General features: G+C 51.1%; 1 protein-coding gene across 3 annotated transcripts in view; it reads right to left on the bottom strand.

Moving 5' to 3' along the window:
• Positions 1-22,846, bottom strand: part of GSG1L (GSG1 like) — a 216,854-nt gene extending 194,008 nt beyond the window's left edge. For all 3 annotated transcript variants that reach the window (XM_063101198.1, XM_063101200.1, XM_063101199.1), the window contains exon 1: positions 22,504-22,846. In XM_063101198.1, coding sequence (XP_062957268.1) covers positions 22,504-22,846 — 343 coding nt within the window. The remainder of the gene's footprint in view (positions 1-22,503) is intronic.
• Positions 22,847-24,076: the final 1,230 nt, after the last annotated feature.

Below are 24,076 nucleotides of genomic sequence, written 5' to 3'. Positions count from 1 at the left end.
GCCTCAATTTCCACATGGGTAAGTCGCCCCCCTGGTTCCTCTCCAGAAGACCCACTTCAGTTCATTAATGCCCCTTTTAATCAAGGTCACTCAAAACTCAACCCAAAAGCTTCAGGTGTGCCCCTGCTATGGCAGAGAACAGAGAGACCACCACCTCTTCACGCTACCTATCATGTTTCTATTGATGTAACCCAAGGTCATGTTCTGGTTTTTGGAAACCATTTTTCACTGTTAATACAAAATAACAGTGACAGCAACAGCAACAATAACAATAACAATATAAAAGCCCATATAGATCTTTATTACATGCCAGGCGCTCTTCTCATATCAAATGCACAGTTGACCAAAACCCTGCCTAGTCTCTCACATGTTGCTGGACCCGCCCATTAAATCCTGTCAGTTTGCTCTTTGGACCCAAGTGCTACACTGTACGTTTTTCCATCTAATGTTTCCCTCGGTGGGATGCAACCACCTCCAGCCTCTCCCCACCCCTCTGCATCCCGAGCCCTCCCCTGACTGTCTGATATCTGTATATTTGATCAAAGTGGCCCCATTCCCTCTTGCAGATCTTGGATTAAGTGAGTCCGCATCAGCACCAAGGAGAGCTCCCCGCCGCCACCTTGAGACCTCTCTGCACTAGGTACAATTATTATCCCACTTTACAGATGAGGAGCTGAGGAATGGAGCATTTGAGTATCTTGTGGTTCCACATCCAGTAAACTTGAGCTGACACCTGAGCCCAGGCAGGTTGGCCCCAGCCCCAGCACATGGCACTGCTCCAGCTGCCACCGCGAGGGTCTAGTCCTCAAGATCTCTTACTAAATTCACAAATAAAATCCAGTGAAGGCACGCATGGATCTAAGGTGAGAGGACATCGTGAACCTCATCGGTTTGGTTTTCGTTTTGTTTTGTTGTAACCAAGCATTTCAATTACTGTAATTCTGGGTTCCTGAGATCCATTTTAACAATATAGCAAGTTAGGCCACATTCTGAGTACTTGAGAGCCCTTCTCCACTGCTGGTGGAATTTGATCCCCCCAACAGCCATGCAAGTGGAAAACTTTTATCTTCATTTTACAGATTAGAAAACTGAGGCTTCCAGAGGCTGACTTATCCGAGATCACACTCAGAAAGGGGTAGAGGTGGAACTCGAACCTACAGCACTAGAGTACAGATTCCACAAGGCTACCCCTCTCAAAGGCCCAAGTCAGAAAGAGTCGGGGTACAGGAAAGTGGGACTGTGTGTGTGCAGCGTACACATCTGCGCAGGAGTGGAATCAGCTCTACGGAAAGAAGGGGGAAAGTCTGTCTCCATGGTTACGCTGAACCTGAACAAAACATCATACACAGATTACCGTAGCCTTGAGCACTGCCACTTGGCGTCCCGGCAACAGCCTGAGAGAGCCGACTGCCAGGCCTCCCAACCTGCCTGCCTGCTTCTGAGAGCCTTATTTTTCATTATTCCCATTATTAGACCTGGCACTTTTTAACAGCTCAATGTTTTCTAATTATTTACAGGTTCACCTTCACAGCACCCCATGAGATAATGATCCGGCTGCACATTTCTGTAATATTCTGCCCGCCTCCAAAAACTCAAATTGAGTTACCAAGATTATCTCATTGATCCACCCACTTAAGGCTTTGTCATATCTTTAGAAAGCAGTGTGCATTGTTTTCATTTACATACAGGGACACCAAGGCACAGACAGGTCAAGGCTGCTGTCTAGGATTTGACCAAAAATCAGTGTGGGGGCCACAGAAAGCACTCTGGGTTCTATTTCTTTCCCTACCCCTAGAAAGGGGAGAATAAATGGGTTTCATCTCATTGCCAATCGTACTTGATAATGGCTACTGGTCAGCTGTGTTAAGAAGGATTCTGAGGTAGTGTCTGAGGTTTGCAGGAAAAAGCAATGTGATCAGTTAAGGATGTCGACCATGGGTGAGGAAGGGGGTGGTGCTGGCACAATGCCGTGCATCTTCCATTCCTTCCTATGACAATAGTAAATGTCCCCATAAGGTCTCATGTTTGTTCTTAACCAGGAGCAATTTTGTCCCCACCCTCCACCCTCCACCCCGGAGGAGATATTTGGCAATGCCTGGAAACATTGCTGATTGTCATGATGGAGGGAAGGGCTACTGGCATCTAGCTGGTAGAGGCCATGGAGTCTTCTAAAACCCCATATTGCACAGAACAACCCCCACAGCAGAGGATGATCCAGTCCAAGATGTCAACAGTGCTGGGGTGGAGAAACCCTCAGCAGACCACCACACACACACACACACACACACGCACATTTGGACTTCTGTCCATGGTCCTCAGCAGGTCAGAAGTCAACATGAGTAGCTTACCTTAATACATCCAAACACAAAATTCCTGATTTTCTCCCTAAAACTGTTCCTCCCTGTTTTTCTTTATATCAGCAAATGGTATCACCTGCCAGGCCAAAAACCTAGGGCTCCTCCCTTACTCCTTCCTTCTTTCGTTGGTCTTATCATCAAGGCCTGTCAGGTATTCCTGCAAGACAATTCTCAAGCCCATCAGCCCTCTCCACACCCATCACCAGGGCTCCAGACACTGTTATCCTTGAATGGACCTGAAGCCACCTCCTCACCTGACCCCAGCCAGGTCCCTCCCTCCAGTTCCCTGCCCCCACTCTCAGGGCCTTGCACTTGCCATTCCCTCCACCTGATACTCTCACCCCAGACCTTCACAAGGAGGCTCCTTTTTGACATTCAGGCTTAAGAGAAACATCACCTCCCCAGAAAGGCCTCCCTGCACTGACCACCCAAACCAGAGTAGCTCCTCAGCCACTCTCCAGCCCTCACCATCTTTTCTTTCACTGTAATTCTCCCTCTCTAAAACCATCTTATGTGTTTGTTTGTGGCCTCACCTCTCCCCTAAAATAATTAAGAATTCACAAGAGTAGAGACCTTGTCTTGTTCAGCACTGTATTCTCAGTGTCAAGAAATAGTAGTGAGTGCCTGGCACACAGTACGCACCCAAAAAAATTCCAATAAATGAATGAATGAAACGTCAAAGACAGATGCGCTTCCAGCATCCTAAGAGACCCCGGGAGATGAAGACAGACTCACAGCACCCCCAAACCTGAGAAGCTTCTCTCCACTGGGCTCTGGCCCTTCGACATGTGGGCAGGTAGGGGGACTTGCAAGTGGCTCCCAGACTCCCACTTTCCAGTCAGGGCCATGCTGACCAACCACCCAACATCTCCTAGAAGCAGTGCTGACCTAGAAGCCATGCTGACCAACCACCCAACATCTCCCAGAACAGCCAAACTCTGTTTCCCCACCCAGTGTCCCCATCCGGACCACCTCTCTGAATTCCAAGTGCCTTATTCAGACTTCACAGTAGCAAATGTGTACTACAGGCTGACCCGTGCCACTCATCCTGCTGGGGACTTGCCTCTTTTGATCCTCTCAACCTCATGACGGCCCCTAAGATGTTTGTTTTTATCTCCATTGTATTGATGGATAAAATGAGGCCCCCTCAGTCTGAGTCATTTACTCAAGATCATGCAGAGCTAGTAATGGAAGAATTCCTCACAGGGCAAAGACCCAGTGTTATGCATCTTTAATCTCCAGTACCCATCAGGATAAAGACTCTCTATTGGGCATAACATAAGGTACATCCAGAGCTTACTAATGGTCATGAGTGAATGAATGATCCAATGAAGGAATTAATGGCCGCACTTCCAACTCACATCTTCTTGATTCTAAATCCAGTGGACATGCCCATCACACTCTCCCTCCTCATTACCAAAACCTACTCTCAACAGGTCTCTCCAGGCCTAGCATTCACTCATGAATGGGGGGCGTTCTCTTTGATCCTTCTCAGTTTTTACCTGGTTGCTGTGAGATCCCTCCTCTCAAATCTTAAATGCTACTGTGGTTGGCATTTAGATTACTCACTCTTTGCAACTCAACATGCAGTGTGTCCTTGTCCATTCATTTAGACTCCTCAGCCACGTACCCTCACTGGGCCTCACAGAATTTTCTGAGGAGACTAGGACTGCTCACTCCCTGGCTTCCATCCATTCAACATCTTGAGTTGCAAGTAAAACTGGACAGAGAAGGGAAGAAATATAGGAATGTGTACATCAGGAATTACAACTTTCCATTAGCCATTTCTGTTAAGAAAGGGACTACAGAGTACTCGAATAACACAATGATAATTCCTTTTTTCCATACTTAAACCACCGGGTGGTGAAAGAGGGAGATGCTACCTCCAGCTAGCAAAGTCACAAAATGAAAGAAATAAAATAAATAAATGAAACAAATAAATGAAGAGAACTTCCTACACCCAAAGATAAGGAAAAAGAGGGAAAATAATCCCAAATAGGACCTAAAAATTCTGCAACCTAAAAAGAGAAGCGATATGTTCAAGGTAAAGAATAAAGGCAGATCTTTGAAATGTACTGATTACAGGAAACACAAAATCATTCATGAAAGCCCGTGTTTGTGTCCCTAGGAAAATATAAACTCTAACCAGGACTTGGCAGATTGGAAGATAAGACAACAGATTTAGTTAAGGAGAGCTGCCAGAAAGGCAGTCTAGGTGAAATAGAAGCCAAATGAGGAAAGGAAGGACTGTAAAGGAACTAAAAATGCAAAAGCAGAATTAAAATACACATTTGAAACAGCAAAGAGCAGACTCGATCCTACAGAAAATTGGATCAACAATGTGGAGTGTTAGTGACACGAGGCTCCAGAAACTTAATTCACTGCCAAAGAGGAGGTATTTTGATGTGAGTCAGGGACATAATTAGGCACAACTCAAGGGGCAGAGAGACTTTTTCTCTCTTGTGTGTGTCTTCTCCTCTGAGCTGGAATGGGAACTAGGGCCTGGCACTTTCCCTTGCTTTGGTGGGGGCACTATCTTTCCCGTCCTTGAAGCCCAAATGGAAATCAGGCTGGAGCACAGGGGAGGGAGCAAGAGTGAGGGCCCCAGTCCAGGCAAAGGCATCCTCAAAGCTAGTCTAGCATAGTCTAGCTCTGGTCACCAGCACGTAAAGCATAAAGGACTTGAGGCTTGGAGTCTTCTCTCCTGAACATTCAGAGATCCCAACAGCTAGAGAATGAACTTTCTGAACTATGTTGGAATGCAAAAGAATGAAACAAAAAGAACATTAAAATTATTAGAGAGAACATGATAGACATAGAGGTCAGAGAAGAGAAATTAATTCCATAAATAAGTGGTGTCCCTGAAGAAGAGCCTGGATGATGGACGGTATGAAATACCCATAGTAGGAAATGGAATAGTAGGAATAATTTAAAGTATATAACCCAGGGGCAACTGGTTAGCTCAATTGGTTAGAGCATAATGTTGTTAACACCAAGGTCAAAGATTCAGATCCCCATACCGTGGCCAGCTACCAAAAAAAAAAAAAAAAAACACTAGATGTCAGAAGCCATGGAGTGATGCCTACAGATGTTGAGGGGAAAGGTTCAAACCTGTGGATTCTCTGCCCTGCCGCACCGCAATCCATAGACAAATTCCACAGAGAGATATTCTCAGGTAAGCAAGAGCTAAGAAGATCACTGTGGATGTTGAGTATGAAGTCCACCCCCCCACATGGCTCCCTGCTCCCTCCCCCATCTCACCTCACTCTGCTCCTTCCCACCCCCTCACCTCCCCACCCCCACTCTACCCTCCCCACCCTAACCCACATTCTATTCCAGCCACACCAGCCTTCTCTCCATTCTACCAACTCACCAAGCTCTTTCCCTATGCAAAGACTTTGTATGTGCCATGCCTGGATGCTGTTTCCTCTCAGCCTCCAAGTCTCACTTAAATATCACCTCCTCAGAGGGGGATGGGTTTGCTTCCTTGTGTAATGTTCACACACGTGAACACACGTGTGTACACACATGCACACACATAAACACAAACACAGGACTGGAAGTCCCACAAGGGCAGGAACCCAGCCATCCCCATCACCACTGCATCTAGTATCCAGCAAGGGATCTGGCACTTAGCTGGTGGCCAGCACATAGGCCATCATGTCTAGTGCTCAAAGCCAACCAAGATATGCATGAAAACAGGGAGAAAGTTTACTAAAGGCACTTGCAATTAGCAATGAAACCAGTTAAGCACGGAATTAAGTTGCAATTATTATTACAAATATGAGTAGAAGATAGTTCAAAAGCAGCTCATTTTCTCATCCTACCAGGGAAAATATAATATGTGATGTTTTGTTCTTCATAATTATTAGACAAACAGAAATACAAGTATTAAAAACAGAATTAACATCAGTACGTAGGCTTTTAAAATCATCACTAAAGAGAAAAGAAACAAAACCCAACCCATATAGTAAAAGATAAAAAATAAAGACAATGTTTAAAGAAAAAGGAATTAAGAATTGAAAGCGTTCAACTAAAAAAAAAAAAAAAAGGTGAGACCAAATGTATTTATTATAGAAACAAATGTTATTTGGTAAAGACCAAAAGAAGAAAATCTAACTTGACTGTTCTTGCCACACTTGCACCCAACAAAAAGACATGGGAAAGTTAAAATAGAAAGGCTAGTAAGAAGTGTGTCAAGGGAATACAAACTAAAGAATGCAGGAATGGCAATATTAAAATATGAAAAAATAGAATTCAAACAAAAAAGCACTCGCTGAGGGAAAGTAGTCATTTCATCTTGACAAAAGATAAAATCTACAATTCTACAATGAAAATATAACTGTCATGAATCTTTTTGTGGTGAATAACATAGAGTCGAACTTTATAAAAACAAAAACTACCAGAAATTCAAGTAAAAATGGAAAGAATCCTATTGAAGAGAAAGATTTTGACCTACCTCATCCAGCTTTTGGCAGAACAAGAGAGCAAAGATAAACAAATACCAATATAGAGTCCTTAAATAATGCTATCTATAAAGCTGTTTCAAATGACACACAGGGAATCTACCTGCTTTTTCAAATAAAACATTTACCAAAAAAAATTACAAAGTAGAAATTGCACAGGCTACCTTCTCCATCATTCAGTAAAATGAGAAATTAATGACAAAAGTTTAAGCAAATAAGACAAGGCACTAGAAAATTGTTAAATGCTCCACTAAATTATTTTTGGATCAATGAAATAACAAAAGCAAAACTTCAGAACTTTCAGAAGCAAAATTGAAATTACAGAATCTTTAGAAAATTACTTCATAGAAAGCACTGTGTTTTAAAACTCACAGGATGTGGCCAAAGCAGTGATCAGAGGCAAACTCATAGCATTAAATTCATTCATTTTTTTTAACTATAAAAATAGTTTTTAACTCAAAAACTTTAAAACACTAACAAACCTCAGAAGAGCAGGCCAAAAGAAAACAATGATGTAAACAAATAGAATTGATAAAGTACAAGAGTACTGGTTCTTTTAAAAAAAAGAGGTGGGAGAAATAAAACGGCCAAGCTGGCAAGACATGGACTGAAATAAAAGAAGGGAACTGAGGCAAATGACAAGAGCCTGGGGTCTAAGGATATGAAATCTCAGTATAGATCCCGTGTAAAGATTTCAAGCCACAGTATTGACAACACTAAGGTCAAGGGTTCAATCCCCACACAGGCCAGTGGCCAAAAAAAAAAAGACTTCAAGCCAGCCTGCTCTCTCTCGAGTGTCCAAAAAGCAATTTTCACCAGGGCCCCTATCACCCTCAGCACACTTGAGCAAGACAAATCAAGAGAAAGAGAAAGAAAACACAAATACATTGGATGAGAAGTGAGGATAGGAAATTCATCAGAGAGAAGCTTTTTCTGGGCTGGCCCATAGCTCACTTGGGAGAGTGTGGTGCTGATAACACCAAGGCCATGGGTTCAGATCCCTATATAGGGATGGCTGGTTAGCTCACTTCGGGGAGCATGGTGCTGACAGCACCAAGTCAGGGGTTAAGATCCCCTTACCAGTCATCTTCAAAAGAAAAAAAAAAGAGAGAGAGAGGCTTTTTCTTTTAATCAGAAGAAAATACTATGCTACATTTTATGTGAATACATTGGAAATTCTTGATGAAGGAGGAATTTTCTGAGAAAACACAACTCATCAAAAATTGACTCAAGAAGTAGAAAACCAAAGAACTAATCACTAAGGACGAACTGAATCTGCCTAGAAAGCATTCCCTTTTCCGCCCAGACCTCTGCAAGACTGCCCCTCTGGTCATTCAGGTCTCAGTTCCAATGTCACCCTAAGAAGTTTCCCTGGCACCCTATCGAGAGCTCCACCCTCAAGAGCTGCCTCACGACCGTTTCATGGCACTGATGTCTACATGAAATTATTGATTTATCTATGTTTTAATTTATTTATTTTCTCTCTCCACTGGAGTGGAAGCTCCCTGTGGGCAGGGACTTCATTTATCCAGTTCACCAAGTATTCCTGGTGCCTAGCAGAGGACCTGGCACAAAGTAGGTGCTTAATAAATGTGATGAATGAATGAATGAAGACCAGAGGAGACATTCCAGCTTCCAGAAAATCCTTCCAAATAATCTCTTCTTGCAAAGGACAAATCTTTAAAGATGGAGATAAGTATCCTAGAAAATACTTTGAGACTATAGGCCTCAAAATTCTACTCCATAACCATCAGAGGAAAAATTTAAACCAGGCTTGAAAAGTCACAGAGATGTCACTTATGCAATCAAGAGCCTGTTAGCCTCACTGCTCAGAGGTGCCTGACAGCTGCCCTGACCCCCTGAGTTCCAGGGGTCGTTCTTGGCCTGAATCTGGTGCTATTTAAGCCACAATCTCTGATAAATCTGTTCTCATCGTCTGTCCCCTTCTCGAATGTCAGCTCCATGAAGATGAGGGTTTTGCCTGTTTGGTCCACCACTGAATCCACAGTGGCCCCAGCAGGGGCTCAACAAATATAGGATAAATGTACAAATGAATAAACAACCTCTTGTCTGTCAACCACCTGAGATTTAAAAAAAAAAAAAAAAAAAAAAAAAACTCATCTGTCTTGTTTCCTGCTATAATCCCCTGCACCTAGACAAAATCTAGCACATAGTAGGTATTCATTAAATGAAAGAAAGAATGAAGGAAAACTTGAAGCCTTCCATTCTGAGTAATTCGAACTGTTCATTTCCTACCAGTCCCAGGAAATTGAGCTTTTTTTTTTTTTTTTTTGAGAGGTGGGGGCATTTTTTAAATAACAGTTACTCTGAAAAACAGGGAACAAATCATAAAACTGAAGGTCAAGATCTTGCAGATCCTTAAGAGATGATCAAGGGTCCATGACTAGAAAGCAGGGCTGAGGGAAAATGCTCCGGGTTCCAGCACCAGCTCTGTGCACGACTGGAGGATGGTTTTGAAAAGGGCCTTTCCCTGAAGAGATTTGAGTTTCCTTGTTCGTAAAACAAAGAGTTGATGCAGATAGCGATTCTCAAGGCGTGGGTTGCACATCACTGAGGCATTGAGGTAGATCCAGCAATTGTCAGCATGTCAGGTGGGGAGAAGTTTTATGGAAAAAAAAATCAAGCCACGTTGTGGAATGAGGGTACCAGGGGGTAGGAGCTGCAATTGTAAATGGGGTGACCAGGGAAGACCTCACTCACAAGGGAACATTTTAGCAAAGTGAGGGAGTGGAAATCCAGGGAAAGGATTTCAAGCCAAGGGAACTGCCAGCACAAAGGCCCTGAGGCAGAACCACTCAGCAGACTGTAGGGGACAAGTGGAAGCAGGAAGACCAGGGAGGGGGGGTGCTGGAGTTGTCCAGGCAAGAGGTGGTGCAGGCTCAGACCAGGTTGGCAGAGGAGATGGTGACAGATGGTTGGACTCTGGATGTGTTTTGAAAAAGAGCCAATGGGATTTGCTGGTGGATCAAATGTGTGTGTGTATGTGTGTGTGTCTGTGTGTGTGTTTGTGTGCACGGAAGCGCGTGTGTGAGAGAGAGAGAGAGTGTTTCAAAGATGACTCTGAGGGCCGGCCCGTGGCTCACTCGGGAGAGCGTGGTGCTGACAACACCAAGCCAAGGGTGAAGATCCTCTTACCGGTCATCTTTTAAAAAAAAAAAAAAAAAAAAAAAAAAGATGACTCTGAGGTTTTTGCCTGAGAAATTGGAAAGAGGGCTCGTCATTTTTAGAGCTGGGGCTCAGAGAGGGGCAGGGCTAGGGATGTGGGTGTCGTTTGCACTGTCCCCAGCTCTCCGCTTTCTAGGCACATGGCAGGATTGCAATTCTCCAGTCCCTGAGGAGGGCGAGTGTGGCCATGTGACTTGAGTGGGCCAATGAAATGCAAACAGGATACAACATGCCACTTCTAGGCAAGAGCTCACCCCGCTTTCTTGCCTCGACAGCCATGGAAACCCAGAGATGAAGCCTCCTTTGCCTGGGTGCCCAATGAGGACGACATGAAACAGAGCCCCCAGCTGACCCACAATGAGCAGTAGTGTAAGCAAGACATAAACCACGGCCGTCTGAAACCTCCCAGATCTGCAGATTGTCACGGCAGCATAACCGAGCCCATCCAGGCCGGCAAGGGTGGAGCAGAAGACGGTTGGTTGGGGCTTGTAAGTCTGAGAGGCCTGCCAGACCCCCAGGCAGAGAGTTCAACTGAGCAAGAGTCCAATTTCATGGCCCCCCCCCCACCCCGCCCAACTATGACCTGGGGAGAGTCTTCCTCCTTCTTTGCTTCTCCCAGGACCACTCAGGAGATCTCTCACAAGGGGGGGCTCAGGCAAAGTGGGGCCATGTGAGAGAAGGCTGAGGACAGCTGATGTGGCTGGTGGCATCCAAGCGGATGGAGGAAGAGCAGGGACTTCAGTCTCCCCTTCCCTCTTCTAGAACTGGACCTCCATAGAGAGAGGGAGAGAGGCCAGAGAGAAGGGGAGACCTGCAGACGTGAACAGGAAGAGTGGAGGCCCCACCAGAATCCGGCGGGAACTTGTCCAGAAGCTGCTGCCCCATTCTGAGCCTACTTAGAAGGGGAGCAACTAATAAAAATAGCGCAGTTTTCCCAAGGTGTCTTATTATCCTAGTCATACTTCACGTAAGTTGTATTGTTATTGTCATTATTGTTATCATTGGGGCCATTCGGAGAGGGGCCAGTGAGCTGGGATGGACTCAAGCCCCCCTGCAACACTGACCTGTCCCCTGTACTCAACAGGGGAGAACAGAGGGAGGAGGAGCTGGGAGGAGAGAGACTAGGGAGGGGCGGGCCCAGCAGCCCTACCTTCCCCGCCTGCCTGGATGGTGTGCAGCCCCTCCCAAGGACTGAGGCCTCAAAGGGCAGCCCCTGGGCAGACCCGCCTCCCCTCCCAGAAGGGACCCCTCCAGCCAAGGACATGGAGGCAGCCCCTCCTGGAAAAGAGCAAGACGGGAAGGGGCCATGTGCACTCCTCCCGCCTCCCCTGAGCTGTCTCAGGCTCCCCTCACTCACTGATCCCCTCTCCAGATCCCTGGATGTGCAGGTGTGCATGTGTGTGTGCGCGTGTGTGTGCATGCCTATGTGCGTTTGTGCATGCCTGTGTGTGCACATGTATGTGTGTGTGCATGTGTAGTGCGTGTGTATGTGTGTGCATGTATATGCCTGGGTGCCTTGCATGTGTGCATGTGTTAAATGTGCATGTGTGTACATGGCTGTGTGCACGTGCATGCACATGTGTGTGTGCGTGTGCGGGTGTGTGCACCTTGCATGTGTGCATGTGTGCTCATGTATGTGTGTGTGTTGCATGTACATGTGTGCATGGCTTGTGTGCGTATGTTGCATGTGCATGTGTGTGCATGGCTGCATGTGCATGTGTTGCATGTGCATGTGTGTGCATGGCTGCATGTGCACACATGTGTGTGCATGTATGCCCTGAATGCATGTGTGTGGACATGTGTGCCTGTGCATGCATGTGTGTGCACGTGTGAGTGTGTGCATGTGTGCACATTTTATGTGTGTGCCTTTCATGTGTGCGTGTGTGCACACACATCTGTCTGTTCTCTCTCTGTATGCCTCTCCTTTTGTCTTTCTATTTCTGTCTCTGTTTCTCTCTGTATCTCTGTCCACGTGTGTCCCTGTGTTTGTGCCTCTGTCCTCTGTCCTCTCGTCTCTCTCTGTACCTCTGTCTCTCTCTGTCTCTCTCACCCCCTTTCACCATCTCACTTTCTGGCCCCCTCCATCCCCATCTCAGTTTTTCTCTGTGTCCCTCTCTCCCTCTGTATCTCGGTCACCCCTCACAACAGCTCTGTCTCCTTCTCTCCCCTCCCCGTGGGGGGACTGGGACTCAGGATGAGGCTGCCACAGCCACAGCCCTCACCTAGGTCCTGCCCCTGCCCAGGCTCTAGCCTAAACACACCACAGCCCTATTGCCAGATGCTGAGTGCCCCCCACCCCCGTGCCCACCATCAGGGATGAGGGGCAACCCCTGGAAGGGGACCTGCATCCTACAGCTAAGCTTGGGGCCAGGCGCTCTCCCACACCTCACCAAGATCACCACCGAGCTAGAATCCAAGGACAGAGCTAGTATCATTGTATTATTTTGGGGGATCAAAGGGCTATTTTTGGACAGAGATTCTGGCCTTGTAGTTATAGTAGATAGAAAACCACCAGGAGCCACAGGAAGAAACGAGTCCAAGAGCTTGGTTCTACTATTACCCCACCTTTCAGAGAAGGACATTAAGCCACGTTTCCTCTGACAACCCAGGAGAGTCTTGAAACACTCCAGCTTTCTCTATTCTAAACCACTGTCCCCACCAGCATGCCCTCCCAGGCCACACCTTCCTCAGGACCCTTAGGAACCTGCCCCAGCCTTGGTTCAGGGTTGGGTCAGGGCCCTCCTGCCTCATCTCCGACCAGAACCCAGGAGTCCCAGAGCCCCAGGCTGCACCCAGGAGGTGTCTGCCCTGGTCTGTTTGGTCCTGCCGTGCCTCCTACTGCCACCTTCTCCCCTCACCCCCAGCCTGGCCCTCCTGGCATCCTTCAAGGTTTACATCTTAACACTGTTCTTAATTCAGTTTTGAGCATTTTCAAGGTGACTTTCACTTCTGTAAGTAACCAAAGACCTCCTGGTGTAGTGAGACACCAGTATCAGCTCTCCCACCCAAAGAGATCCTGCCACTTACTAAGGGCCCTTGCATGTGGGTCCTGGGAACACCACAGTGGAGAAGTTAAATGTGGCCTCTGCTCTGCTCTCAAGTTGCTCACTTTAGGACGAGAGATACAAATCGTGAATCACTCAGACATACTCAAGCCAGGTAACTTCAGCAAGGGGTCCATGCTGTGAAGAACAGAGTGGACAGTAGCCAGGGCTGGCCTTGGGCAGGGCCTGCAGACGTGGAGCGGAGCTGAGACAAAAAACACAAGTCTTCCATGTACAGAGGAACCAGCAAGAGCAAGCACCCTGAGGCGGGACATGAGCCCAGCGGGCAGGGAGGCCCGCGTGGTGGAGCCGAGGTGGTCCCAGAAGAGGTCAGAGAAGTCGGCAGGGGCAAGACAAAGAGAAGAGCACTGACTGGCACCTACCCATGTCCAGCCCTGCCCCAAACTCTGTGCAAGCCCACGCCCGTCCTGCCCAATCTAGGGGCACCATGAGAGGGCTGCACCAGAACACTGATGCCCATGCCTGGCTGCACTGCAAACCCCCAGTAGAGATGGTCAGAAATACAGATTCCAGGGCCTCGCCAGACCCACCAAGTAAAAGCCCTGGGCATCTAGACAATTCCGTGGTATGGCCAAGTTTGGGGAACACCAGATGGATCAGAGCTTCTTAACCTGGGGTGGTCTTCAGTGATGGGCCTTAGGAAAATGTAGGCCAAATTGCATGTTTAGGGGGATGCAGTGGCCTGGAACGATGGCCCATGGCCTCACCCTATCATCACAGAGCCACACAGCACCAAACAGCTAAGAACACAGCCACAGTGACTTAGCTAGAATGAATCAGGCCGGGGATGGAAGATGTGGCCACAAACCCTCAGTTTCCAGATTTGTCCTTGGTGTGCAAGTGGGGGCATTGGTTCTGACCTGACCAGCACCTGTTGTCCCTGTGCAGGGCCCAGCCCTGATCCTGAGGTACCACTGTGGCAGAGTGACTGTTTTAACAGCCCCAGTTCTGCACCGTCCCCTGTATCCAGGTCCCCGGCTGTAGTAGCTTGGCTGTGACCTCCCACAAACGCCAAGCTCAGCGTGTGACTCACTTTGGCCAACAGGATAGAAGCAAGTGGGACGTAATGGGAGACTTGGAAAGTGCACAACTCAGCTTGCTCCGGCTTCTACATTTCTGACACCACCATGAGAAGGTGGCCAGGCTGGCCTGTTGAAGAATGACAGACACATAGCCCAGTCTCCTCCCCCGCTCCAGCCAACAGCCAGAGACCTCCACACCTGCAAGTGACCCAGCCCAGCCTGACCTCAATCCCTGATCCACAGACTCCTGAGTTGAATAAGATTCACAGTTGTTGTTACACAGTAGGACATGACAAGAGCTGACAGATACACCCCTTTCCACTCTCAGGCCACATGGTGTAGATGGAGTTGCCCTCACCCCCAGTCCAGGGTGGGCATGTGACCAAGGCCCAGTCTTTCAGCACAATCCACCCCAGAGCCCCAGTGATTGGCTCACAGGTGGGGACCTAACCTAGGTTGATCCAATGGGAACCAGTTCTGAGACTTTTGTGTCAGCCTTGGGGAGGAAGATCTCTCTTTCCTACTGAAGTTAAGGAGAGATAGAAAGAGGCTACTACATGGGGAGGGTCCCCTGTGAATGAAGATAACCCAGAGAAAGGCAGAGCCAAGTGCTAGAAAGAGATCAATTCCCAGCAACTTTGCTCAATCCAGCCATCCCACACCCTGGACTTTTCTATGATGAGACCTTCTCTGCTGAAGCCCATTTCAATAGTTTCCCTGGCTTGCGGTGAGTCTGGACTCCTGATGGACAGGGTTGACTCCTTTAGGTATTTCTGCCCACAACCCAGTCTCGAAGTCCTGCTCCATCTACCCACAGGCTCGGGTTCTGCAGTCCCACATCCCGGCTCTCAGCACAGAGCAAACAGGACAGCCACAGCCACCTGCTCCACACTGTCCAATCAGATTCTCTCTCAAGACCATGAACCAAGAGACATGGATGGGGGCTGGGAACCAAATCCTGTTGATAGCAAACCTCTGGCCTAGGACATGCAAACTGCAGGGCAAGGGGCTACCCCACCTTGGAAGGGTTTGATTTTGGCCTGCAGACCAGGTTTCTTTTTTTTAATTGAATTAGTTGCAAAATGTTAACAATCATGAGATTTCACATAAAAATTTAGAGTTTTGACACAAATGGGCAGCTTTGAACCACGTGGGCCCCCATCCTGCAATGACGTTGTCTGGAGCCAAGCAGTAGCTGCCCTATCCCCCAGTCCCCACCATTCTCTCTTCACGCTGCCCTCCTGGGCCTCCAGCCTGCCCCACAAGACACTGGCCGGTGGCTGTGGACCCAACTGAAGGCCCATCAACTCCGCCTCCAGGAGCCCGAATGGCCCTGGCTCTGACCACTGAGGGCCAGGGATTGCCCCTTTACCTGGACTCTATGCACAGCAGCGTCCTTATAAACTCCCCTTTTTTCTTATCTGGGGTGGCGTCTGTTTTTGTCACTTGAGATCAAGAGCTTAACCACCACAGCCTTGCAGGCAGCTCAGAGGCCAGAGGTCGCAGCATCCCTGCAAGATGGGTCTGAGTGTGACACCCCAGAATTTAAACACAGGGGGATGACCGTGAGCTATTCCAGCTCCTTATGGTGTCCTACTAAACACCTCTTCTCGGGAGCATGACAAGAGAGGGAGGAGGGAAGAAAGAACGTCTGATAAGCCCCTGGGAATGCTGGTCACAGAGTGCAGAGCCCTGGCCTCCCGCTGCACGCAGACGCCCTGATGTTCCCCAAACCCAGTGCAGTCAACAGTATTCACTGAACCTTACTAGGGGCCAGCTTGTCTAGGTTCTGGGATGTAGCATGATGTGAGATGGACCAAGTCCTGTCCTCGAGGAGCTGGCATCCTAGCAGGGGAGAGAGACAATAAAGATAAATGAGCATGACATGTAGTGGGTAGGAGAGCAGTTAGAGATTGGGGGACACAAGGTGGGAGGGTGAGGTGCTGGGGGCGGGGAGGCTGCTGGTTTAAACAGGGTGGTCCAGAAAGGCCTTGCTGACAAAAGGACTTTGAGCAGAGACCTGCCTGAGAAGGAAGGGGCCTTGTAGAATTTGGGACAAGCGTCCCCAGACAGAGGGTACAGCAAGTGCAAAGGTCCTGGGGCAGGGGCATCTAGCCCTGTTCAAGGACCAGTAAGGAGGCTGCTGTGGATAAGACAGAGCAACTGTGGGGAGGAATGGGAGGGGAGAGGCTAGGGAAGGAACAGGACAAATCCCAGCAGGCCGTGCAGGCACTGGAAGGCATTGGCTGACTCTGAACAAAGTGGACTGCACTGGAGGGTCCTTAGCAGGGGACAGGGTGATCTGGCTTGGATTCAACAGGAGCCCTCTGGCTGCTGGGTGGAGCACAGACACGGGGGCCCAGGCCAGGTGCAGGGGCCCAGTGAAGAGCTGCTGCCCTAGCCCAGGGGAGAGGGGCTGGGGCTCAGGCCAGTGTGGGCTGCATTCTGAGTAAGAGCTGGCAGCCTTGCCAACAGACCAGGTGTGGGGGGTAGGAGAAAGAGGCATTGGGAGGACTCTGAGGTCTGGGGCCTAAGCCCCAAAGGGGTGGCAATTCCTATAAACAGTGAGAGGCAGAATGAGGGAGACGGACTGTGGACTCCCCTAAGGCAGCTCCACTTCCATAGGAACCTGGGTCCATGCAGACAGATCTGCCAGGTTTTGGGAAAAGCCAGAAATTCAGACATTTTTGTGAAGTGTCTTGATGTTCAAATGTTGGCACCTTATTCAAAATCACTGTAAATACTGTAGGGCCAAACAAAACAGACATACTGTTCAGATCTGACCCATGGGCCACCTGTTTGCAGCCTCTGACACGAGGGTCAGACTACAGCAAGTGCCATTTACAGAGCACTTGCCATGCGGCATTATCTGGTTGAACCCCAGTGATAATATCATGGGACGAATGGTACCATCCTCATGCCCCAGCCAAGGAAACTGAGGCCCAGAGAGGCCGAACAGCAGGTGAGTGGCGGCATGGGGACTGGAACCCAGACTGTCTGACCTTGAAGCCCATGGTCACAAGGATGGTGCTCTGTCCCCTCTATCATCCAGACAAAAAACAAAACAAAACCCTCATTTTACACGTGAGAATAGAAAAAGACTACAAAGAAAGGGACTACGACTTATCCAAAGCCACTCAGCAAGTTGGCATCTGAGCCCGGACTCGAACAAAGGGCTTGTGACTCAGATGCAGTGCTCTTCCCAATGAGGTCGGTAGCAGGAGCCCAGGGAACTTGAACAAACTAGGCTGGAGACGCGGGTGCGGTGTGACACAGCAGGCAAGAGCCAGGCTTCGGAGCCTCCTGCCTGAGTGCACATCCCAGCTCTGCCACTCGCTAGCTGTGCGACCTTGGACAAGGCAGCTGACCTCTATGTGCCTCAGTTTGCTCATCTAGGAAATGGGGTAAGCATGGCACCTACCCGATAGGGCTATTTCAGACAGGAAAGGAGTTAACGCTCGTGGAGGGCTTAGAGCAACACCTTTCCAAGTCTGAATCTTTGCCCATCAGGTGCCCCCAACATGAAGCCCGTCCAATGTTACACTGACATACCCCCAAGCTGTAGAAACTTCCCAGCTGGGTACATCACAGGGAACTGGGCAGAAGATCTGGGGTTTCTATAGGAAAGAAGGGGAGGTAGGGTAGGGAAGGTATGGGGGGAGGCTAGCTTGGGGTTCCCCCCTCCTGAGCGAGAACGGCTCTCGCCCACACACACGTGTGCATACAGGAGGGGGGTGCATAGTGGGCACTTCAGTGGAAAGGGAGGGGCCGCCAGCCTCAGCCTGGGGTAAGAACTGTATGCCAAGAGCAACAGCAATAAAACCCACCAGCATTCATGCTACAAACATTTATTGAGCACCGACTGTGTGCCAGGGTTCTAAGCACTGGAGAACCAGCAGCAAACACTGCAGTTAAAATCCCATCCCCACCTCCGTGGAGCTGGTGGACAATACACAAACCAAACACATAATACTGAGGTAAGGCCAACGGTGGTAAGCACTGGGAGAACCATTAAACAGGAAACATGTGGCAGGGGGGGCAATTCTGAATCAGGTGGTGGGAGAGAGCTGAGAACAGACTTAGAGAAGGTGCGAGAAATGGTCTCACATGGGTCTGAGGAGAGAGCTTTCCAAGCAGAGGGAGCAGCCAGTGCAAAGGCCCTGATACCACAGGGTGCCAGGTGTGCTGGAGGCCGGTGTGGCAGGGGATGGAGCCTGCACGAGAGGAGCTCAGAGAGGCAGCGTAGCAGGGAGGGCAGAGGGCTGCCATCACCTCACGTGGGACCTTGGCTTTGACTCTGAGTGAGACGAGGGCCACAAAGGATGTTGTGCAAGGGAGGGGAGGATCTGATGAAGCCCCAACACCCAGTGGAGAATGTATGGGGGTGGGGGGAGTAATGGCAGACATGGGGAGGCCACAGGAGAGATGTGGGTCGCTCAGACCCGGGTGGTGGCAGCGGCACAGGGCTGGTGGCTGAGACGTGCTCACACCTAGCTGGCTCTAAACACTCCCTGCACCGTTTCGCTGGGTCCTTGCACCCCGGGCAGGTGCTAGCTGCTCTGATCCCCATCTGCAGGGTAGCGAGCAGGGCTCTTGCCCAAGGCCATGCTGCTAATAAGAGGCAGGGCCCAGCCCCATTCTACAGGGGACAGAGGTGTTCAGAAAGTGCTCCTTTCCCGGGGTGGTGGGGCCAACGCGGTATGGGGCACAGGGACTTCAGCCTTGGGTCACACGTGCATCTTCCAGCTTCATCACCCACACCCACCCCATGGCCTGGTCCTGCACCTTTTCCTGGGACTCGTCTCTCCTCCTCTGTCTCCAGCTCCACCTCCCTCCAGCAGACCCCACCATCCCATCATCTTCCCAAGCCATCCATTCCTCAGCTCAGCACAGGCAGGATGAAGTCCAACGCTTGGTCCAACACCTTGGAATGTCACCTGTCTCCCCCATCAGCGAAGCTCCCACCTGCCACACCATCTGCCCCACCCGCAGACCTCCACTCTTCCCTCTGCCCCACTCAAACCCTCCCCAGCATCTAAACCAGAAGAGAAACCCAACTTGCGTGAAGGGCTTGGGGGATTCTGTGTCGAGGCCATGCTTCCCTTGCTGTTTGCAAAAGGACGCGGGTGCTCCTTGGAGGAAGGGAGAAAAGCTTTCTTTGTGCCGGGTCTGTTGAAAGTGTGTCTGTTTAGAACAGGCTGCAGTTTTCTTTGTGAACGCTGCCGATTTTAGTGTGGGAAAAGGGGCTTATTAGATTTCCCTGTGGCTGCCCAGAGTGGGAAGAGGTCTTTCTGAAGCACAGAAAGAAATGACCAAACAGGCGTTTGAGAAGAAGGTGCCTTTTGGCAGCTGTTTCTCACAGAGAGGTTAGGGTTGCTTGGTCGGTGTTGTCACTGGGGCGCATGTCAAATGCAGAGAGGGAAAGAAACCTTTGCCTGTAGTTTCACAAGGGGGAGGAAAGGAAGTTCGTTCTTGATGTTGGGGGAGGGGATCAGGATTTTGTTTGCGGGTTGTTGGGGTGGTTTTTTTTTTCCTCTTCAAGTAAAAAAATAAAATGGTCACAGAACCTAGAAGAAAGGTTATCATAGCAACAAAACTTTGAGGCCAGGTACTTCCTAACACCCTTTCAGGACTGCAACGGTGGAGAAGACAGGATTTGGGTATTGTGGGATCAGCCACAGAAAACACCCCCACTGGCTCAGATCTCTCAAATTTCTCACCAGCACTGACAAGCCAATAACTATCTTCCAAGTTCCCAAGGAGGAAAGTTGTGATGTTCTGGGAGGAGTGATCACTACCTAACAGTAACCAAGAGAAAACTGCAGGTTTGTTTTACTTACCCAACAAATTAACCATTCAGGTTTTTACCAACAGGGGACTGAGAGTGAGGGTCTCATGCCGAGCCCCCCAAAATACCCCCTCTCTGACACCCCAATGCACCACTCTCCTCCCCAATCCCTTGACCATGACTTCCTTCTGCCCCTGAGAGACAATTCAGGCTCCCTCGCCTCATCTGAAAAGCGGGCACCCTAGAAAGTGACTGCCTCAAAGGTGGTGGCCAGGATTCAACAAGATTCGGCAGGGGAGAACTTTTAACGGGGCCTGGTGCATGCGGAGGGCTCAATCAAGGTTAGCTAACATCGTTTTAAAATCTTTTCCAGTTAATAATTTTTTTAAATACTCAGGCTTAAGCAAATCAAGCCCTGAGTGAGCTACAGGGAAATAACCGTGACCTTCAGGGAGCGGACAAGAGAGACCTCAAACAATTAGGCGGCTCAGCTGACCAGCGCGGGCCAAGACGCGCTCCACACAGTTAAGGACAGGACAAGTCTGGCTGCCAGAGACGCAGCATGTCTTTTCAACTGTGTGCATAAAGGAAGGGAGCAAAGAGGCTGGGTTTCTACATGATGGAGAAACTTGGTGAGAGGCAGAGGTGGTATGTCCCCAGGGCAGGGTCTCCTGAACCTTGGAAGCATCTTGAACTTGGAGAAAGATGTGTGGGGACCTCTGCCCCAAAGGGTGCAGATGTTCCTGACAACAAGGTGTTATGAGGACTCCATATGGGAGGTTCAGGCTGAGCTGTGTGGAAGGTGGGGAATTTCAGCCAAGATGCCTTTTGGGGTTAATTATTATTATTATTATTGTTATTATTATTACATCCCACAGTAAAAATTCGAGTCCTGAGCGCACACCAGAAGTGAGTCTGATGGGGTGAAACCAGTGAAGGGCTGTACCCTATTCAAACACCGGGCATCTTTGACAAACGGCCAGTGTGGCTCACTTGGAGCCACAGAAGAGTTTGGTTCAGGCACCCCCAGAAGTGAGACAGAGCAGACAGCACCACAGGAAACCTCTGGATCATCGTCCCAAGGCCCCATCCAACATTCATCCTGCAAATATCTATTGAGGACCTACTATGTATTAGGCACTACCCAGAGGCGGGGGAGGCAGCAGTGAGCAAGACAACAGAGTGACATCCTATGGGGACAGGGGACAATAAGCCAGTGACCAAAGCCAGGCCCCAGAAGCCTTCAGGTTGGGCCAAGTGTGACGAGGGAGATAAAGGCAGTATGAGAATCAAAGGCGGGAAGACCCTGCCTCCAAAGGGGGTCACAAGGTCTTCTATCCAGAGGGCCCTGCCTTGGAAGGCAGGTCCCAGGGTCCCTGGAGCTGAGGAGCAGCTGGCCAGGAGGAGATGTGGGGAAGGTGTTCCAGGCAGAGGCAGCAGCCAAGGCCAAGGCCTGGAGCTCCTCATCAGGTCAAGTCAACACCTTCCCTCTGTCCTTTAAACCAGTTGGGCCAGTGGCTTATTCAGGGCAAATGGCTGGTGTCCACTCCCACTACCCGAGTATACACACATATGCCGGTCCATACTGAGAAGCTATGCAAACACCCAGGTGTTCTAACCTTGCGGAAAAAGGTCAATTCACTCAGGAGTGTCAATTGAGTCCCCACAGGAGGGTCCCCACAGCTGGACTCCGGGCAACAACACCTCAGAGGCACCAGGTCCTGTGGGCCAGCACCACCCCCTTCCTGGGACAACCGGCTGTTCTCTGAGCCCTGCCATAGCCTTGGCGACATTCACTCCAGCCCTGGCTGCCTCCCGAGGGCAACGGAAGGGGTATGAGGTCTGTCTTCTAAAAAGTCAGCCCCCACCCCAATTCTGATCGGAACCTTGTGCTAAGCTAAGCCCTCCCGGACTCCCCCACCAGGAGTTCGGGCAGCTGCTCATTTTGCACGGGTCGCATCCTCTCCCGGGAGAGGGTCAGGACAAGAAGGCTCCCTGGCTCTGGCAGTCGGGGAGCCTCTGACGGGGGTCCGGCTTCCAGGGCACCCACGAGACTCCTCCCACTCCCCACTCCCGTGCTTAGCCCCGTCTTGGACGTTTAGCGCGGGCTGGAGGTGGGGGTAGAAGGATGATCCCTCGGCTCTGTAGACCTGCGGTGGGAGGGGCGGCCCATAGCAACAGTCCTTGCACCACCCCCACCCCCAGAGGCGCGGCGGGGTGGGGGGGGTACCTAGTGCCCCGCGAGAGAAAGAGGAAGAGGGGCGAGCGTGGAGATGAGTTCAGGTGCCCAAAGGAGCGCGCGCCCCTCCGACCCGCCGCTGGGGTGGGCGCCCGAGGACACGCACCTCCCCGGGGCTCAGCGACGTCCCCAAAGCCGCCGGCGTTCACGAGGGGCAGGAGCTCTGCCCCGAACCTTTACATGGCGGGGCGTCCCGAACGCCCCACATCCCGGCTCCCGGACCTTGCAGACGCGCGGACCATCCCCCCAGCGCTGCGGGGCGCTGGCCTCGGCGTCGCGGCGTCCTGCTTGTCCGCCTGCCGGGAGTTGGGACGCGGGTTCGGGGCCGCGCAGCCCGGGGGAAGCCGGAGCCGAGCCCGCCGGCGCCGCCGCTCACTCACCGAGCCCGCCGAGCTCCTCCTCGCACGAGTACCAGATGCCGGTGTGGAAATTCCTGAAGAGGAAGCGGTCGTCTCCGGTCTCCCAGCTGTAGAGCGCGCCGCCAGGGGGGCCGTGCCCCGCGGTGGCGGCGGCCGCGGCGGCGGGGGCGGCGGTGCCGTTGGCCGTGGCGTTGGCGCCCGAGTTGGGGCAGTTGGCGCGCCCGCCCTGGCCGCAGCCGGGCTTGGGCACCCGCTGCGTGCCCTGGCACCAGTACGTGGTGAGGAAGGCGGTGGTGGCGAAGAGCAGCGCCAGCAGGTTCAGGGCCACGGCCAGGAGCGCTCGGCCGCGGCGGCTCGTCTTCATGCCGCCCGCGCCGCCGGGACCGCACCACCGGGGAGCTCCGCGCGCGAAGTTGGCAGCCGGCGCCCCGCGTCAGCAGCCGCTGCCCGCCGCGCCCCGGGGCTCGGGCGCCTGCGATCGGCGGCGGCGGCGGACGCGGCGCGGGCCCATGGCCCTCCCTCCCCGGGGTGGGGGCGCAGCGCGGGGAGCGCGGGGGGCGGGCGGCGGCGGAGGAGCGGCTCCGGCGCGCCCGGAGCCCGGAGCGCGAGTGCACCTCGGCGAGGAGCCGCCGGCGCCTGGCAGCGGCAGCCACGACGCAGGGACGCGCGCCCTTCTGTGGGGAGACACCTGCCGGCGGCCGGCGACACTGTTCCGGCGCCCGCCCGCAAGGGGAGAGGGGGCGCCCCACGCCGGACGCGGGAAGGAGACTGGGAGAGAAGGGACGCCCCCAGGAGAGACCTGCATCTGGGTGGAGGGTCTGAGAAGCAAGAGAATCCTAAGCAAGGTGCTCGCAGAGAACGGTCCCCACGGAGACGTGCGGCAACAAAGCCGGCCGGAAAGGAGCATCTAACAAGAGACCCAGAGACAAGGGCAGAGCTGCTGGGGCTCCCCACTAGGGACATGGACCAGTAGAACTCTCCCCGGAAAGGGGCCTCCGAAAGGAATTCTCCAAAGAGTACGAGCTTCAGAGCCTGCAGGGCTTCCCACAGCCAAGGAGTGCAGGACCTGCTGGGAGGGAGGCCTCACGATGGACCTGGAGTTGCAGTCTGATCAGGAGGGGTGCCCTACAGGGGCTGTCAGCCTGGAATCTTTAAGGTCGGGGTGGGGGCTGAGTGGTCAAGCATACTGACTTTGGTGTCAGGCAAATCTGGGGCTTGGCCAGCTGTGTGGCTTTGAACAAGTCACTTACCCTCTCTGAGCCTCGATTTCCATATGTATAAGAAGGCTAGGAATATACCTCGACATATATTACATTGGGCCATTGTAATGAGATCATGCCTGTAAAAAGCATTTGGCACTTAACAGGCACTCAATAAATGCTAGCCACTACTATTAACATCTGAATCAAGATCAGTCGACCAAATTTGGACAAACCTTGTCGGGATCTCCGGTGCAAAGTGGGGTTGTCCCACTTTGAGCGCCCAAGTCCCCACCTCTGCTCTAAGATGACCACATGCCCTGAAATTCCTTTGCACTACACAATGCATAGTGCCCAGATGCCCGGGGTGGGCAACAATTAATTGCATGCTGATT

This window comes from Cynocephalus volans, chromosome 6, assembly GCF_027409185.1.
Source record: "Cynocephalus volans isolate mCynVol1 chromosome 6, mCynVol1.pri, whole genome shotgun sequence".
NCBI lineage: Eukaryota > Metazoa > Chordata > Mammalia > Dermoptera > Cynocephalidae > Cynocephalus > Cynocephalus volans.
Note: the sequence above shows the minus strand (reverse complement) of the source record. Positions and strands in the feature narration are given on the sequence as shown.